At 40.3% G+C, this 20925-nt stretch overlaps 1 protein-coding gene across 1 annotated transcript; it reads right to left on the reverse strand.

The window, feature by feature from the left end:
• Window positions 1–1984: 1984 nt before the first annotated feature.
• On the reverse strand, window positions 1985–19210 carry tagapb (T cell activation RhoGTPase activating protein b; the record flags this gene model as incomplete). The annotated part of the gene is made up of 14 exons (XM_083898591.1): window positions 1985–3341; window positions 3886–3967; window positions 4193–4379; window positions 4629–4738; window positions 5617–5778; window positions 6002–6141; window positions 6366–6435; window positions 7078–7131; window positions 7235–7319; window positions 7447–7488; window positions 9208–9372; window positions 10930–11100; window positions 16674–16759; window positions 19151–19210. 14 exons carry the CDS (start codon window positions 19208–19210, stop codon window positions 2200–2202), a joined length of 2556 nt encoding a protein of 851 aa, XP_083754717.1. The 3' UTR covers window positions 1985–2199.
• Between the last annotated feature and the right edge of the window lie 1715 nt (window positions 19211–20925).

Below are 20925 nucleotides of genomic sequence, written 5' to 3' on the forward strand. Positions count from 1 at the left end.
TGGACAAGAGGCAAAAAAACCCGCAAAAAACACAAAACAAACGCAAAACAAAAGACACAAACACAAATCAAAAACAAATGCAAAAAACGCAAAACAAAAGACACAAATGCAACTCGAAAAACACAAGCGCAAATCACAAACACAAAACAAAAACGCAAAACAAAAAACGCAAACTCAAATCACAGAATTCACACAACATCGTAACAAAACAAACGCATTTTGCATTTGTGTTTTGCACCTCAGGGCCACCGTAGAAAACAGATGCATGGAGCATAACACAACATGCATTTTGTTTAATCTTTTTTAAATGTATACAATATAATTGGGACATATGCGACGTGAAATGATAATAACCGCATCTAATCAGATTATTGCACTGAGGCTTTTTTTTTTGCAAGAGTGCGTGTGAATCTATCTCCAGTGCAGATGGAAATGGTGTCTGCTGAAGAAGAGGAACCAAAAAAAATGGTGACTCTATATTTTGTTTTTACGAACACATGAACTGGTTTTATCATCGTTTGTTTGATCCCATTGACTATGTATGTTGACTACAGCGATGGTTAAATCTTCATATCCCCCAAAAACACAAAAAGAAAAGTTTGAACCTAAAATTTAAGCAGATTCTTTCCCCAAAGTCACTGATTCTTTTTATGATTTTTTTTTTTATTGATGCTGCATTTTCCAATTTATGTTTTTCCAAAAAAGTGTTTGTTTGTCTCTCTCTGAGCCACATGACGCACTGAAACTTTGGTTGAAAAGCACCGACCGCTCAGACTAAATGGATCAGATGTGCCGTCAGATAAGTTACATAAGGCTTTGTTACAGATGAAAAAAAAGAAAAAGCCAAACCACGCTTCATTTCTAATACTTCCTTTCTGATTAAAATCACATGAGATTCAGCTCTCCCTTCATACTTTGTCAAAAATAACGCACCTTAAAACTGCTGCATTATGTTGCACGACCTTCCTGTTTTTTTGTTCTTCCTCTTTTTAACCTAAAAAACGAATCAAGATTTGAACAAATGTGTCACTGACTCACACTTAATAAACATTTGTTTTCTTATGCTATGTTATTTGTGCATGCATGTATACCTACTGCATGCATGTCACAGTTGCCCTTTAGGTTTCATTTTTGGATGAATTAAGTCAACTTTGCAGCGGAAGGAAGACGAGATGGCATCAAGGCCCTCAGACACAAGAGGAACAGCAATTCAGAGAAAAACCAAATCCGTCCATGTGACCGTGCCTGGCTTCCTCTTTGCGCCAGCCTGCACCAGAACACACTGTTCTCTCAATGAGCCTTGTTAGCTCAAGTGTTGCAACACAGAGAAACACACAGGGTCGAACCAAACGACAACATCTTTAAACAAACACAGAGGTCTTTTTTACTTTGTAACTTTCTTTTATTGACTTATTTTTTACCTCGCCAAAGGTCATAGATATCTACAGTATTTGACTTCTTCAGCATAGACAAAGCAAGAGTTAATTATCAGAAAAGAAAGTGCTTTCATGTAGTTCAAGGAGACATCGAAGGGTGTGATAAAAACATACTGTACACGTCACTGCATAAAACAAACCTAAAAACTAATAGCATATTTTCATCCACAGCAAACTGTGATTTCATAGCTTCATTGTGACAGACCAAATATCTATCAGGATAACAACACGTCGTTTTAACATGTGTACTCTAAACAGTACTACTTGGACAGTGCAACCACAGCGGCGGCACATTCATTCACAGTGAAAAATTAATAAACACACATTTATATACACATATTGACACAGGCGTCGCTCAGTAAGGTTTCTATAGGTTAGAAAGTCCGCCTCGCTAACCTCGCTAATGTCCATGTGAAGTGGCCAGGACAGAATAAAAACACAGACGAAGGCAATCTGCAGGTTCGCTTGATTCTGTGATCTGTGGAAAAGATCCATATATTTGGAATCCTTTCCTTCGTGGTACCAAGCACATGCTGTGAGGAGCTAGAATTGTCGTTTACGTGGATCGTTTAGGGAGGCCGCCTCGAAAACAAAGCTCGTCTAAACAGCCGAAAGAAAGAAAGAAAGAAAGATCACAGAATACTGGATGTCCTCCAGTGTTGCCTTTTGTCTAACCCAATGCTACGCAATTTAAGTACCAACAAGGTGGAAGTACCGTTCCAAACCGCGCCACGGTGAGCTGAACTACCCTGGATACAGTTCTTCAAACATAAGACTCCTTAGCGTAAGAGAATTCCTCAAACACGGGCTGACTGCATCTCCGTGACAGGACCTCCTGACGACCTCTGCACACCGACTCAGACATGGCTCTCTGGCGGAAAGGAACGCTCTTGTTCTGAGGGAAACTGTCAATGCACTGAGTGACTGGACAGGTGGGATGCAGGTCGTAATTCACCGAGGACGGACGGGACCTCCTCACTATGGCGTCTTGGACAGTCATCGACCCGTACTGCGGGGGGAGTCCCGCGTTCTGCACCGCATGCTCATAAGAGGGAGGCCTGCAGGGCAGCCTGCTGTCCACCTGCTTGAACACCTCGATGGCCGACAGAGGTCTTGTCGTGGGCAGAAGCTCGGTGGGCGTGTCCGCTTCACTCTGAGAGTCCTCCTGGAGCGTTTCACAAGGGAAGGAGTTTTCCTTCTGCGAGTCTCTCTTCATGCTGCTCCTACTGAAGGCTCCTAAGCTCCTGGTCCTCATGCGAACTTTACTGGCCACTCTCATGGACTGTGAGTGTCTCTTCTCGTCCGTAACCGGTCTGGTAATGTCCTGTTGAGACTTTGCAGCCACTGAAGGCTGCTTTGTGTTGTTGGCTCTCCTGGGGCAGGCCGGTGACCCCAAAGGGGAGCTGGTGAACACTGAGCCCTCAGATTGGTTTGAGGCAGTGCTCTCCAGTGAAGAGCACGAGCAGTCTTTGATCCGATGACCTGTCGTGTAGGGCAGCGTCTCCATGGCCAAGCAGCTGCTCAGTTTTGGATAGGACAGGACAGACCTGGGTCGCGCTCGTCCTTGGAGCAGGAAGGAGTCATTAGAGATCTGCTTCTTCAGTGGCTGCTCCTCAAAGTACCTCCTCTCCATGGAGAAGTCCTCGTGGCTCCTGGCGTGGCCGCCGTGCAGACCCTCGAGATCAGGCGAGATTAGGATGATGGGCTCAGAGCAGCGGCGGCTGTACGGCAGCTTTGATCTGAAGGAGGGATCGGACGCCCATGAAGCGGTGGTGGCGGTGGTGCAGAGAGAAGACGCGGAGCCACATTCTCCACGGGTAGGAGTGGGACCTTCTCCTGCTTCTCCATCGCCATCGGGGTCAGTGCTGTCGTACGCAGAGTCATGATGCTGGGAGGACACAGAGTCTACAGGGGGAGGAGGAACAGATTAGAAGACCTATTCATGTATACGTCACACAGACTTCCTGTTGGTAGGTGGAACATGATATGAGGAAGGTCCTCAGAGGTTTAGGTAAAGGCAGGTGGAAAACAGTTTGGGGTCCCTTAGAAATGTCCTTATTTCCCAACGAATCCAACATTAAATGAATCAGAAATACACTCTTTACATTGTTAATGTGGTAAACGACTATTCTAGCTGCAAACGCCTGGTTTTTAATGGAATATGTACATAGGTGTATAGAGGCCCATTTCCAGTGTTCTAATGGTACATTGTGTTTGCTAATCGCGTTAGAAGGCTATCGGATGATTAGAAAACCCTTGAAAACCCTATGTGCAATCATTATTTCTAATCTTGTCAATGTCTTGACTATATTTTCTATTCATTTTGCAACTCTTTTGATGAATAAAAGTGTGACTTTTATATATGTGACCTCAAACTTTTGCACGGTGGTGTATGAGGAAGTTTCATGCCCTCTCCTCATGCCAATATTACAATACTGTGTAAATGTACCTTCATCAGTATCCAGCAGGTTGGGGATATTCTCTCCAAGTATCTCACAGTGCTCGATCAGGACCTGCGTCAGCTCTGTGACCTGCAGCGAAACCAGCAACAGAAAATGAGTTGATAAAATAAAATAAAATAAAATAAAATACAAGGACAAATTAACAACAATTAACAGTTGCCTCACTGTCTGACTGAACTAACACACACACTAGAATCATCTCACTTGTGAAACCGTTCTGAGGTTTTCCTGCACTGTGAACCGCAAAAGCTTCTAAGTGATCAAACAACACCTCCTCCTCCTCCTCCTCCTCACCTTCATCATCTTGTCCTTCTGCTCATCCAGCGGAGAGTCGTCCAGCTGCAGCAGCGTGGGGGCGATGCACACCGCCAGGTTGTAGGCGTCCATCTTGTTGACGTCGGCGCTCTCGAGGACGTGATGGAGGACGCAGGCGAGATGCTGGAGGAGGAGCTTGTTGTGCACCGGGAGCTTGTCTACCACCCTGGTTGGTAAGTAGGAAGAAAAAAAAAAGAGGAAGGAAGGAAGAAAAAAGAGAACAAGATGATTAGTTTGGCGCTCTTTTTTTCTTCCTTTTTTGAAACAGGAGACATTTTAAAAAGAGAAGTAGTTTATGCTCAGTCGCTGACTCCAAAATCTATTGAATTGTGACCACAGAACAGTCATGAATATACCAATGGATTGTGACAGATACAGGAAAATTGAATCTCTTTAGCAGCCATTGATGACTTACTTTTTGATTTCCAGAGCTCTCTGCTCTGTGTCCTCGTTGCCCAGAGCTGCGATCCACTTATCATAGAGCTCGGACACAAGCAGGCTGCCGGGAAGTTCCTTCAGGAAACTCTATAATGTGACAAGATAAGGACGACGGTGAGGCAGAGATACTTACATATATACGGCCATTATTAGGCATTATTAAAAAGAGGAATTAAACTTTTGTTTCTCCTTTAAAAACAGCTGATCAAGGCAACTCTTTACATGGACTGTTATAAGGGTTAGGGTTAGGGTTCATTTACATGTATCCTTCCCGTCATCCTCTCAGTCTGCACCGATATAACTTCATCTACAAATCCATCTTTGGACTTCTGCACATTTACCTCAGAGACATACAATTTCAGACAGTTAAATCCTCTCAGTCTGCACTGAAATAGGTTTAAAAAAGAAGAAGCAGTGACTCTCATTCTCTTTTATTCAGAGGCTATTTAAAGACCAAACGTGCAGATCTTTGAGATCACTTGTATAGATAAAGGTTAAATAAAACAAGTGATGGAATGAGATGGATGAGTAATATTCATACGCAAGTTAACCAAAACTTTAAAGATGCCTTTATGTTATAAATTTGACTTCATGTACAAGAAAATGAGCATAAATATAATTTCTCTTTGATTTTGGAGCATCACTAATGATAATCCATGCTATACAATGCATGAAGTAGAGTACTGTTGCTCACTTTTTGGTACTTGTAAGGATATTTCACTGTTAATGCACATTGTTTTTTAAAGTAAAATTGTGAATGGACAACCTCTATACCTTTTAAAAGGTATAGTGGTCATAAAACACACTGTGTAGTGACAGTATGCTGTACTCTAGTAGTGTGGATGTGGCACTTGTGGTGACCAAGGTCAGATGACACGTCACGCTCATTATCAGTGTCACTAATGTTGATATGAACCACAGTGTTCCAACGTGATCACACAGCACAGGTAAGAGAGAGAACGTACTTTGAGAAGCCCGATGAGCAGAACCACAGGCTGGCCCTCCAGGTCCACCTCGGCGCCGCTGTTCAGCTGCTCTCTGACGTCCTTCATGTTCTTGTTGTTGCACGGCTTTCGAAACACGCCCTCCATGGTCGGTGCCCTCTTCCTCAGCAACACCAGCATCTCCTGGTGAGAGGAGGTGAGAGGTTTTCATAGTTAAGACTAAAACAGGCCATGTGTGTGTGTGTGTGTGTGTGTTTCCTGTTTGAAGAGTTTCTTAGAACTCAGTGTCAAACGACAAATGTGAGCTACAAGCAGGTGTGTGTCTTCTCATTTATGCACATAAGAGTTGCAAAGTGCTGCCTAAACTGAGAAGAAAGTCAATTAAATTGGCTGAAAGGCAACTCACTGTGACTGGTTTGGGAAGTGAGCATTCGTCTGGGCAGATCTTGCAGAGGGGCTGACCAAACAACTGAGTCTTTGTGTCTGCTTCTGTTCGACTTGCTTTGCTCTTTCTGAAGCTCCTCAGCACTTGATTCCACCTTTTTCCTAATGCAGACAACAAAATAAAACATTCGTTATTACTTTATTTTGAAACCGTTTTTAAAACAACGTTGTTTCTTCTCTGAAACAACGCTTTCTTCACTTGCTCAGTCTTATCAGTAGTTAAGTTTCCTTTCTCTGTGCCTCTCTCGCTCATCTCTGCACATGGCACAGACATCTCGAACCTCCCAGTGACAGAGCTGTCGTTCAAATTGCTAATTGCCACTCACCAGTGGGATGTGTCAGCCTCTCCTCTTCATTATTCAACTCTTTCGAAAGAGCAGCTAACTTTGCGTCGCCCTGGAAACCAAAAAAAAAGGACATGGAGGTTATGAGTCTGCCAAGGAAACAAGGGTTACTTTGGTGACACACACACACACACACACACACACACACACACACACACACACACACACACACACACACACACACACACACACACACACACACACACACACACACACACACACACACACACACACACACACACACACACACACACACACACACACACACACACACACACACACACACACACACACTTCATGCCTACTGTCACAACATGGAAGAGCTTATATAACCAGACCTAACAGCAGCTGACAATCAACTACATGTGCGTGCGTGTGTGTGTATATATACATATATATATATATGTATATATACACATATATATACACATATATATATACACATATATATATACACATATACATATATATATATATACACATATACATATACACATATATATATATATACACACACATACATATATATATATATATACACATACATATACACACACACACACACACACACATATATATTATAAACACAGCTTATAGCTGCATAATCTTTATCAAAGTAACATCATTGATTATAATGCATTCACCTTTAAAAACCCTTACATTCAGCTCATACGATGAGAGGGTTTTTACTTACATCGAGTGGGAACTCAATGACTTGCTCCATGCCACCTCCTGTTAGAGTTTTAGTCTGGAACATAGTGAAAAAGAGGCAACCATGAGTGAGATCTCTTCACTTCTAATCAATAGTGTGGTTCTCTAAAGGTGGCTGAGAGGGACTTTAAGACACGTACTGCAATGCTGCCACTCAACACCTTCATGAGGACGTCTGGCGGTGAAAAGGCACAGCCAGCTCTCGCGTTTGCGTCTTTTATTTTTCTGTGACGAGAAAATAAGAATGTTTTTCAGCATACACATTTTTTTTTCATCGTCTTTGAGGATGCTATTGTTTTGTTATAAACCCCACAAAAATGTAACAAATGAAGTAATGAATGCAGATTCGTACCTGTGAAGAGTATCTAACCAGCGTTCTTTAACCTCAGGCGAGCTGTGGGCGAAATAACAGCATGGTGTGAGTTACTATTCCACACAGAGAATCAAACACGCCCGGCGATACAGTGGGAGGACTGAGACGAGTGTGAAGCCCAGGGCCTCTTTTAACAACTCTGGTGGAAACTGAAACTCAGTCATGGGAACAGGAAGCAGCGTCACGGCGGGCCCCCGACCAGTCACCTTCCACTTCCTCCTTTAACCCAGGTCTGCTGCGGCTTCGTGTGCATCAGTGGAAACATGAGGACGGAACAAACACATGTGCCTACACGTCGTTCACACACCTGTATGCAGAGTTTAACCTTTCTTTGCAACTTTTGACCTCATTAACAACACGCGCGGCACCGCACGGCTGCACAGGTGGCAGCGGCGTCAACATGTGAGCAGGCGGTCGGTGAAGACAGCTCGCGATCGACGCTTGCTCAGTGAAACTTTTACACGGTGAATCATTGCCAGAGTCTAACAATGAATCAGAAGATTCTGTCTCATTTCCAGACTAAACAAGTCAAAGCTAACCGTCGAGTTCCTCGTCTTCTTGGAATAAAAGAGCGGGATAGAAAGAGACACACAATTTGCCTTTGTGACAAGAAACGTGGGTTTCAATGAATGTGAAGATGAATAACTGACACTCACTGACAGTCATAAGTGAATGCCAATTAAGTGACTTAAATGCCATTTTTTTTACCTTTCCTAACAATTTATCTGTCTAGACAACGATGACACTACGTTTCTCCTGTGCTTGACTTTATTGTAAAAGCCATTATTTCTTGGAAAAGTCGACTGATGTCAGTCCTGTCACATGATGCCCAGTTCAGGCCAGAAACACTTCCTTTTTTTGCAACCTTGTGTCTTGTGATGCAGTAGATGGACAACTTTCTTTTTGCTGCTTCCCCCTTTTTTTCTCCATTGAGGCCATAGACCTCATGACCATTAACGACATTTGTGATTGCTCAGGTTTCACCGATGACGTAAACGACAACAACAACAGGCAGAAAGCCACGGCGTGTGCTCTCCTGTTACTTTAAGCGTTTTACGGGAAATGTCTTTAAGAAATACACCTGTTCCTTACAATCGCTTGTTTGAAAGTTTACAGAGTCCAGTTCAGCTTAGCTTAGCATAAACACAACGAGTTAAGGTTATTTCTGGTCAAAACCCATGGAAACCATGGTGTGAATAAACACAGACTGGGAACTGGTTACTATTTTTACTTCAATCATGTGGTAATGAGAGTCTCTAACATCCAGATACAGAAAATTTTAGAGTCGAGGCTGCACATGCTCTTACTCGTGTCCATTTATTTGCACACTGGAACAAAATTGTGTGTATAAAGTGGAACAAAGTGCGTTGCCATACATAATAATGACAACCTTCCGGGTGGTGCATTCATTTTTTTGTAGTAAACTTTACCCAAAAATCTAAATGATGAAATCTCATCTCATAAATACATACATATATATATGTATATGTGTGTGTATATATATATATATATATATATATATATATATATATATATATATATATATATGTACACATATAGACACATATACATACATATACATGTATATACATATACATATTTACACATGTATGTATGTATGTATGTATATGTATATAAACACATATACACATATATACATGTATATATATAAATATGAGAAAAAATATAAAGGTTGAATTTTGATTTTGAGATAAGAAAGATGTTTGTGCGTCAGCTCACCGAAAACACACGAAACAAAACGAGAGAGGCCAGACGAAAACAACGGTGACCCTCAGGTCAACGTCCCCGATTGTTCCCTCTTCTTCCTCTGCATCATCTTCAAACCCATAGAGCCAGATGTCCTCGAGGTTCACTCGGTGCTTCAAACGATAGCTGGCAGTCGATCTGCAGAAAAGAAACACAGACAAACGGCATTTGTCCTTTAAATAATCGGGTCTTATTCTGCCCTTTGTTGAGGATTAAAAACCAGGGTTCTTTGTCCGAGATCAATTTCTGCACATGACAATACCGACTTTTATTCTGAATACAGATGATTAAAACGTATATATGCAACGCAATTTCAATGCTCAACTCATTAAGGATTTGACAATAGTCAAATGCAACAAAATTCAGTATTTGTGTGCGTAACACAACACCATGAGCAACTCTAAACATAAACTTTCCCGCCCCACCGACACTGATGTATCTTTAGCCCTTATCGATTGGAAAGAACAAATAACAGTCATATAGTGTGAGGATGTGATTAAGAGGTGTTGTTGTTGTTGTTAGTCTTCTCCCTTGTCTTTAAACTTCTTAGCTTTAAATACAGAATGAGAGAGGTGGGTGTGTAGTTTGTTGTATGTCTTTTGTTACTTTTTTATTGTGGTTTTATTGGTTTAAAAAATTTTTTTTTGCCTTTTGGGGGTTGGACTGGTTGTTGAGCTGCTGAATTTTTGGGGGCAAACCCAGGGCGTTACAAACCGTTGAGATGCTCATGCACATCCTGATAGAGTCCATGCAGTGACAAGCATCACACTAACTGTTTCATAACAGAAAAAAAGCACCTAAAAGGACTACAGCAACAGAAGTCATTATAGAAATCCATACATGATGAGTAAACTGCACTTTAATGTATAAAGTATGACTCATTTTGACTCTTTGCAGCACCAGACATTAGAGACTCGTGTCTGGTGATGACAGAACTCGTATATAAGCTATAAAAAGAGTGATTTTACTGTATGGTATGGTAACTCTGGTTGTGTCGTCTACTGGAACAGTGGGCAGGTTGTGGTACACAGATGAGTGTGGCTCTACTCCCACTGAAAAGTCATATTTCAAACATCCACCGTCTTTGATAAACAGCTGCTGAAAACGTGTTTACAGTAATTGCATTTATGCAATTGTGTTGGGTAAAACCTAAAGAATGCGGTTTCCATCGCACAGAAACAACAGAATATGTTCATTTTAGAAACAGGTAAGTTGTCTGTTAGTATGACGATGATGATTTTAACATTGATTCAGAGATCTCACGCCCATGTCTGTTTCGACGGCAGCAAAACGACAGCTGAAGTGTCGAAATAGCGTCTTTTTCTTAGAGAAAACCGTTTGATTTTCCCCCTCATGTGACCCTACTCAAAGGGAAGCACCAGACTTTCGTCCTGTTATTTAAAGTCAGAGACTAAACAGGTACATACACATGTACAGTGAGAAGGGAGATTCCCTTGGAAAATTCCCATACACACAGGCTGCAGTTCAAAAATACACATTTTACTTCTACTTCCTCTTTCGCTCAACCGTGCCAATAATACAAATGTGTGTCATTTTCAGCAGACAGGTTTCAGTTAGTGTTGCCTGGTCTGGTTCAAGAGTTTCCCTGTGGCAACTGTTTGCCCCTTCATGGAAATAACTGATAATCTCCACTTATTCTCAGTATTCTGCAGATTAAAAATCCACGATACTTACTTAAGTTTGGCAAAAACGATGGCGTCGCTGAAGAGGAAGAGGTGTCTCTCGCGGGTCTTTGCGTGATCGGTGACCTGAACACACTCGTCCAGCAGCAGCTCGCCGTTTTCACCGGTGAGGCCGAAGACGAACGGACTCTGCTCCACGGACGGCCAGCAGGACGCCTCCTCCCTGAGCGAGAGGACACACAAAAGAAGGAGTGTGACGGGTGGGTGGTGGGGGGGGGGGACAGCGGTTGGACATCCTGCAGTCCATTTTGTGGTGATTATATTATTTGTCTGATACATGAAAGGGATCATTTTGATTTAATTTTAGCCAAACTGTTTTGTGGAAAATAGAACTTCCTATTATGATGTTACAATCTTGTATACAAGGTGCAAAAACAAAGCTGTTGTGGATGCAACTTATCATTTTACACTGTTTTTTACTCAATGCTTTTACTCCTTTTTAACAAAAACAGCTGCACTGTGTCCACTCATGAGTGCTGTGCTTTATCATCTATTCCCCTTTCAAGAGCTGAAACCATTAACTCCATAGGAAAGTTTTTTTTACTGTCATTATAATTCAAGTAGAAGAATTAGACTGCCATTCAAATTGACCTCTTTGCAACCAGGGAGTGGCTTTATTTTTACTTCCTGTGTGACTTTGTGGCAACGAACTGCAGCATCATAACAATAGCAATAGTTCCATAGCAAATTCCCCCAGCCGTTTCCCAGATGAATAGCTACTTCCTTTTTAATACCCTGCACACATTTTGCATTACGAAAGCATGATTAGCGCGATGTTAAAGATGTTTAAGAACTATATTGATATTCAGGGGACTGCTTTGTCGGTGACACATCGATAATTCCAAATTTCAAACTAACATTCAAAGACATTTGCTCGCAATTAACGTGTTACCGAAGACTTGAGAGAGCATAACTTACTCTTGGCTCAAAGCAATGGAAATTCAGATTATCGCTCACTGAACTGCCTGAGCCCAAACTAATCTAGTATATAATAAAAACATGAAATTCTAAACTATGCTGTTGTGTTACGTCAAGTTCATGCTTTAACTCGTCTTGGTGGGAATCACTGCTGCTCTAGATGAATCCACAGGGTTTCAAAATGGAAAATCTGAGGGGTCGCGAGATGACAGTAATCCACATCAAAAAGTTATGTAATTATGTCATGAGTTTTTTTTTTTAAGTAGATAACGAATCAAGGTTGGTAAACAACATCTGCAATGACACTGCAAACAGCCAACAGAGCTCCTGTCATAAGCCGCGACCGGTTCTGAAAATAGCCAATACGATCAGCTTTAATCAATAGCTTTCATTATGATCCTAAAATGATCATAACTAAAATCCAAATGAGCCTGACATGAAGCTTTAATCTGAAGGAAAAATGTCAGGTCTGTGTATAATATCAAGCTGGTATTAACTGACTTTTGTTTTATTAAATGTAGGTTTACGTGTCTTTCTTTAATCTCTGTGACTCTTTGTCCTTAATAATTCCACATTGATGGGTTTGTTTTCTCTCCCTTTGCTTTATTGGAGAAAAATCATCTCAGTGGATCTTCTACAGTCTCCTGCCTAAAATACTTTTGACGATAAAATGATCTGCGTATGACTATCTCTTTAAAAAGAGTGGTGTAATTATAGACTTGATATTTATCTTCATTTTATTTACTGTATTTATAGAATATCACAATTCATGTCAAAATCCATATTTCTACGGTTTTTCAAGATGTGTTGATGTTGTTTGTCTCTAATGTCAAGGTGTAAATGAGACAAATAGCAGGTGTTGTTGGTTCCAAATGATAATGAAACCAGTTTTGGTCAAATTATGTCTTCCCACTGCCTGTGGGCTCGGGGCTGAAATTCAAATGTGACAGCACAGGTACTTTCCCTGTGGCATGTATGACCTTTTCAAGATGACACAAAATTCACACAGTAAATAAAAAACAACTGGGAAAAAGTCAAGCTGCCATTTGTCAGTTTGTGTATGAAGGACAGGATGATGGACAGGAGATATAAGATGTAAGAGAGGCCCCACGATAAAGGAGTGGGTGGGTATAGTAAATGACATTTACCTCATGGAACAGATTACCTTCTCCCTTCGATTTAAGAAAAACATATTTATTAAGCTGTGGGCCAAATGGGTTAGATGTCTTGAACAGACAGAAGTACTGAATGGTTGACCCTGTAATGTTGTTTTTATGCTTTATTTCTGAATGTTTTATTTGGATTAATGACTAGTTTGTATTGTTTATTTTATTTCAAGGTACTCCCTGGTACACATTTTTATTTTATTTTTTGCTCTTTTTTGTACGTCTTATCTTTCCGGATTTGTTCAAAGTTCTCAAATGTGATCTAATCTGACTTTTATTTTGTTTCTTAAAAGGAAAAAAAAAATAAAAATAATAATTCAATTGTGAGCGGCGGAAATGCTATTGTACTTTTTCCTGAGTGAAAGTAAGCTCTGTATAATTATGCTCTCACAAAACAAAAATAAAATATGTAAAAAAAAAAAAAGGTTGAGATGGTGTGGTCATGTGCAGAGGAGGGATAGTGATTATACTGGACAAGGATGTTGAAGATGGAGCTGCCGAGGAAAGAGGAAGACCACGGAGAAGGTTCATGGGTGTTGTGATTCAAGGACTGGGACACAAAGTTAGGGAATGGCTAAGATTAGCTCCATGCTCTGTCTGAACTTGTAGAGAAGATAAAATGACTCTCACTCTCTGCACCTACAGTGGTCCCACTACATCGAAACTAACGCTCATGAGTCATACACCCACTCAAGGAAAAGCCCCGTAGGTGTTAAGTGTGACAGTGGGGTTTGTCTGACATTTCACATCGTTGCTTTGATGGACTTGCCCATTACGTACTCTGGTGGTCTCTACGCATGTAGCCACTACCACGCTAACAACTCTCAAAGGTTTAAAGGGTTAAACCTGAGAAAAGGGAGGCGGTGCAGAGGAGAATGTGATTATCTGTAGGCGTCTTTTACCGTTTATAACTATTGTTAAAGGCACTTTACATTGTGAGGGCAAGACCCTTGCAATTATTAGGCGGGACAGGAACACAATGAGCAAGTAATTGAACATTGAGTTAGTTTGGTCCCTTGCGGTGTTGAGCTCCGTCGCAACGGCTCTGACCAACCCTCCCTCTGACCTCGAAATTTCATTGGGAAATTTCGCTTCTATAATAACAATAAAGACGATTTCCTTTCCTTTCCTTGGCAACAGTGGAGAGAAAAAAAGATAAAAGCTGTGATTAGAATAGGAAATTATCATGATCATGATACAAATGTACAAATCAGCCAATACTGACAGTTACCATGAGAACTTCTGATAATTATAAGTATTATTATTTAATTAAAGAGGGTTATATCGCGAATCATGTTACAGTTTTGTAGCAGTGGCTCAGTCTCTCAACTGCACTGCCACAAAAACGCAGACCATTTTTTGTATTATTGCTGATCCTTCTATCCGACTGACATTTTGTTTGTCGAATAACGTTCTTGAGGAGACCACTGAATCCCTTCCACCCTGCCTAAGTGCCAACAACATGAATAACAGAGACCATATATAACACAATAGTTATTTGGACGTTGTACTGTTCAATAATGATCTAAATGCAGTTTGAATTATTTCTTATTGCTAGAACGGCTCTGACCAACCCTCCCTCTGACCTCGAAATTTCATTGGGAAATTTCGCTTCTATAATAACAATAAAGACGATTTCCTTTCCTTTCCTTGGCAACAGTGGAGAGAAAAAAAGATAAAAGCTGTGATTAGAATAGGAAATTATCATGATCATGATACAAATGTACAAATCAGCCAATACTGACAGTTACCATGAGAACTTCTGATAATTATAAGTATTATTATTTAATTAAAGAGGGTTATATCGCGAATCATGTTACAGTGTTGTAGCAGTGGCTCAGTCTCTCAACTGCACTGCCACAAAAACGCAGACCATTTTTTGTATTATTGCTGATCCTTCTATCCGACTGACATTTTGTTTGTCGAATAACGTTCTTGAGGAGACCACTGAATCCCTTCCACCCTGCCTAAGTGCCAACAACATGAATAACAGAGACCATATATAACACAATAGTTATTTGGACGTTGTACTGTTCAATAATGATCTAAATGCAGTTTGAATTATTTCTTATTGCTAGAAATGTAAAGTCTGAAATGATATATACAAGTCTAATCAGTAATTGTAAATAAACTTTCCTAATAAAAATGAAGAAGACATCGCACATCATAATATCACTGTTGCTATTTTTACGCCCTCTGCTGGACAACTTGGTAACAGTCTAACCTAACGCTGCTCGGCTGTATATGTTGAACCTGAGCAGGTTTCAATGAGTCAATGAATCGTTTCAGCAATTGACAAATTATCAAACTAGATGGTAGCTGCAGCCCGAGAGGACTGGGAAGCACATTTTACGCACATGTCCTGCATTTTTATGGACAACTAATCAAGTAGTTAATCAACAAATTAATCAGTAATGGGAAATTATTTGCATTCACTTCTCAGAGAAGAAGCCCAGTGAGCTGGCTCAAATATTTTTGAAAGATTCCTACAATATTTATGTGCTCATTTGTTAAGCACTGAATATTAAAAACATAACGTTACTCGAGGTGTACTTTAGATAAAATAAAACGTATAAACATATGAAGGACTCAACTTTATTTAACCTTTATATTTCCACTGAAAGGCATCCTGCGAATGACCATTTTTCTTGTATTTTTCCACAAAGCCTGATCATCATCGTAGAAGTAGAAGTAATTTTAGAGAAACTAGCATCCAATGCGTGGAGCTTTGTGTTCAGTCTTTGCCAATACCTTGTTTGTTACCCTTCGAGACAACCTCAGAGAGGAAATATAAGTGTGGTTGACCTCGTCACCCCGACTGCAAACAAAATGAGCCTGTAGTTATGAAAGGAAAGAGTTGTTTTGTTTGTTTGTTTTTTCCACTTTGCTTTACTGAAATGTTGTCTTCTTAAATCCTTCTTTTTCCACCTTCTATGACGTAAACGTTTGATGTGGAACTTGAAATAATTAAATTCTTCATATTGCGCTGATTGTAGGGATTCACTTTACAGAAATAACAAGTTATCTACAACTCAGCCCATGGGAAAAAAGGTCACATATAAAGGGAAATAATCAGTTTTTCCTGACATCTGGGACCCTTTCATGCTTTTCCTAGAAATAATTGATCTACTCCATGTGGGGGAGGCACCTGGAGATGACTTATAATGTGAACCTCGCTAGTTCATCTAGTTCATCTGGACAAGATGATTGGTAGAAGGTGTATAATGATCCGACATCACTCTAACAGAGTCCTCAAGCATAGACTGTATATAATATTATGCATCATTATTTTTGGATTTGGTATGTATCCATTTGTATTGCACATTTTTTTTATTTTACACATACTGTATGTATTTATGGGAATATGTTGCAGGCATTGTTAAAAATAAATAACGAATACGTTGCTAGGAAGCGGATTGATTTCGCAATAAGTAAACCAAAACCTTGCAAGCACCAGTTGCGTCACACTTTTTGGAATCTCGAGAACACTTGAGAAAATGTGAAGTGCTTCAGGGGAAAACACTTGACAACTCGTCAGTGGAAAATTGTAATATCACTTAATCTGCTGCAGGACACGAATAAAGCACAAGGCAGAAAACAGACACATGTTTGGTGGAGGGGAAAATAGTCAAAAATAACAATGTACACACACCTGATAGGAGACCATGGCATCCCCAGCGCTTTCCCAAAGACCAGCGATGGGGCAGAGCGTCGTCTCTGAGCCAAGTGCTTGAAGTGCTGCAAGACAACAAAGGACAGAATATATCTTCATACTGGATATAAAGGGCCTTTTTTTTAGGCATTTTCTAGTCATCTGTCACATGTGCTTAAACCAGTCCTCTTCTGAGCATTTGTCAAAGAAGGGAAACCGATGGTGCTGGGACTGGGTCCGCTAATAACAGACTCTTTCAAGTCTTTTGAGAACATTTGATGATATTGAAATGTTGTGTAATATTATTGTGTTACTCTGCTTGTCTCTACTGTGATAATAAAATGAGGTTACCCCTATACGTTGTTTTTTTTGTTGATAGTTTCTTAAATTAAATTTAATTAAAAAGAGCCAATATGAGACTTTTACCTTTAAATATCTCTAAAACTGTACAGTAACAATGTCTGATTTTCAATATGCAAGTAGTCATGGACATCCTGAACACAACCTAGCCAGTATTATCCAGAAATTATGAAAACCTTTGTTTTTATTACATCTCAAATTTGATAGTTTTTACGATTAAAATGTGCCAAAATGGGAATTTTAGCTTGACATTGCTCTAAAACTGTGCAGTAAAAATGTCTGGTATCCAGTACACTAGTAGATATCAATGTGCTGAACAAAACTTTTTTCCATTCTTATTCAGAACTTTTAGAGAACTTTCTGTAAACAGTTGCTTAAAGTTCAGTTATTAGGTCTGGGAAACATTGCTGTGAGGACTCGGAGTCAGATATTCAAATGTGACGAAGCAAACGCTTAAAGCTGCTAGCAAGCTAACGAACATTCATCCGAAGCTAGCTAAGCTAGCTAGCAGGACAAATAACAAACAAACCTCCTGAAAACTCGGTGTTAAGTTGCACCAAATTCAACAAAACCTAGTGGAAACATGTCTCCTCAGACTAAGACAAAGAAAAACTGACCTTGACCCAAACAGAAGTCAGTCATTTTGAATTTAGCTCGCATTGGCCATTCGCCACGAAACAGGAAGTGGCCTGTAACTTTGCCACACATTGACGATCCGCTCAAAAGGGCACAGCGCCGCCTGGTGGACCGGCAGCACAATGCTGCTTGCCGGTTTCTTTTTTTTTTTATTCCTATCCTACATGTCATTTTTTTCAGCATATATAATGTATTTAATAATCACATGAGACAGCTACAGGTAAAGACAGATCATTTTAATTCTCCTCAGATAATGCAGCTTTGGGGCCCCCTGGTGGCTGATGGAAGAGAAACGTAAACTTTAGACGCCATTGCATTCAATGTACAAGAAGCATTTTGATTGTGTGAATCGGTCTTCACCAATGAAAACACTGGCACTGAGGCCTTTTCCAAGAGCTCCATTTGTACAGTGTGCTATTAAGGCCTAGTCTGATTCATGATTGTGATGAATCTAACCTGCAAAGGATCCTTTCAGAGGTCAAATGTGCCCTTGAGCATTGCATGGAAGCGCTTCTTTCTAAAATCTCGATGAGAAAACTTTGGTGAATCTCAGAATCTGTGCAAAAGCCGCATCAGTAGATGAATGAGGGTCCTTTTAGTTTTCAATGACAAATAATAATTGGTAATAGAAAGGTTAAAAAGGTCTCTCCTTAGCTACCAAAGTAGAATTAGAATTAGAGAAATTGTGTTCACCCTGAAATGAGCACATATTAAACTCTCCCTTAACGATTATGCTGCTGCTAAGCAACAAGGCTGTGAGATATGACTAAAGCCATAGTATTGAATCAGAAAAGGGCTTAGGTCTAACAGCAGCTGCGCTAAATCCTGTGTGCACCGGGAGGTATTGATCCAACCCGTGTGTGTGTGTGTGTATGTACAGTCGCATTATTGTTCAATTATGAGATCATACAGAGTTTTCTGTGATGAAGAGGCCTTTGGGGATTTTAATTTGAACCTTGATGTTTCTGTGTGTGAACAAATCCACACAAAAACAACTACTATTCAAAGTGAAAAGAAATACTTGACAACAAAACAAACCTCCCGAAGCCTTCTTTATATTAAATCATGAGCCAATGCGATCCTTTTATCTCCCTGCTGGCGATATATTGCTGAAAGGAAGTGGTATTTCTCTGTAGGAGAAGCTTTCATAGTTTCATTAAACACATTCAGGCGGCTTTCGTGGAGTTTTTCCCTCGCTGCAGAAATTAAATTGACTCGACTCGACTCTTTGCTTAAACTCAAAAGCTTGCTGCAAAAAACACCGCATTACCTGCAGTCACCGTCACACTTTACAGTGTGAACACACCATCATTAGAGTGCCTGCAGGTCACTTTTATTAAGATTTTTTACACAATCTTAAGTGATTGTGTGTCTCCGTGTGTGTGTGTGTGTCAGATTCTTTTGCCTGCATCAATTAAAAAAACCTGTGATCTCACACTGACTCATACTCCTGTGCCATCGGATGTCCGATCAATACTTACAGGACGCAGAGAATCATCGTAGCTTCCTCTCCTCGTAATCCCACAATCTGCAGCGTCCATGCCGAGGTCTCCCCCTGGGTTGAGTCGGCCCTTGGCTTTGACCCCTGCCGCCCCCGCGCTGTGTGGTTTCGTGTCGTCGGGTTTGGGCGAAGTTTCACTCTGAGGGGATCAGTGGAGAAGAAAGTTTGCGTCCGACTTTGAGGGCTCGGCTGTGGAGAATGATGCCTCTTCTTCTTCCGAACGCTGCTAATGAGCTTTAGAACAATGGAGGCAAAGGCTGGCACACAAAAGAGGAAATGGGTTTTGTTTTTTTTATGTGCCTGACCTGGGCCTACAGTGTGTTGCTCTGATCACGTCCCCATTTCCAGGCTAACGAGGGTGAGATGCTGTGACAGCGTGACAAACAGGGTCATCAGGACACCCCCAACCCCTTTATGTTCATATGAGGTGAATAGTTGCACACACAGAAGCTCTATTTGTCTTTGTAGGGTTGAGCTTGAAAAATACATTAGATAGACGGATGGACGGACGAGAGAGACGGATGACCTTGCAAGACTGAAAGGGACAAATACATGATAATGTCCACATTGTATTTTGTATTAGTTCAAAAGCACAAAAGGAAACAGAAGGAAAAGTTTCTTCTAGTCTTCGAAAAAGTCGTTGCTGTCACACATCAGTCGAATCATGACAACAGGGACGAGAGAAAAAGCAATTTCACCGGGTAAATACGATCACATTTGACAAAGATGAATACAAAACTGTGACAAAGAGCGCAAAGAATGGAACTCGGTCGCAATCAGTCTTCTTAGATCTGAGCTCCTTCCCTGACTCTTACAGGTATTTTCAATTGGAAAAACATCTTTCATTCCTGTACAACTACAGTGTTTTGTTGTTCTTGTTGTTTCTGACTCTAAACTGTTAATACAAACTGTAAATAACTATCACAAGTGTTCAGAGTGGAAACATGGGCAAAATCACTTGATCACAGAACATTTTCTGGCCCTTTTATGGCAACAATAAGCAAAAAAGAGAGGACATTTTGAGGCTTAGGTGTTAAAGGGTTAAGGTAATAAATGTGTAAGTTAGTTATTTTAATATGGCAGAATTAGAAATAATAAAGCGATAGGGCAATACAACTGTGGAGCTATGTTGACACTGTTGAGACTCTGGAGAATTGAGAAAATTATCCATTTGCACTTTCACAGTGTGTTTGACTTAAAACAACAACAACAACAACAACAAAAAGAAGTATCTTGAAATGACTTGAAACTTTCTATAATTAGAGTCAGCATCACTCTGAACAAGGATCCATTGAAAACCTTAGCAAACCTCTTAAGGAATGATTATAATGAATTTTTGAAATTGAGGAAATTAACAATTTGACCCGATTTTGACAGTGAGCTGACTTTATTAAAATATATATTTTTTTTAAATAAAATATCTTGAAATGACTTAAAACTTTCTATAATAATAGTCAGCAACACCCTGAACAAGGATCCATTGAAAACATTAGCAAACCTTTTAAGGAATAATTTTAATTAATTTTTTAAATTGAGGAAGTGGACAAACAGTCTACAACACACTACAAACTCCAATTTGTCCTGGCAGGAAAAGTTAATGGCTTCGTTGCAGTTGACAAAACCTCAGCATGGAGCCAATTCAGGAGTTCTTCTTTTCCCCCCCACAGATATGTCCATTACCGTCACTACAAATACAATTTTCATCTCGCTTTTTCATTACCAAGACTGTGTTTTCCATTTTGTGAAAGATGTGTT

This window comes from Microchirus variegatus, assembly GCF_963457635.1.
Source record: "Microchirus variegatus genome assembly, chromosome: 12".
NCBI lineage: Eukaryota > Metazoa > Chordata > Actinopteri > Pleuronectiformes > Soleidae > Microchirus > Microchirus variegatus.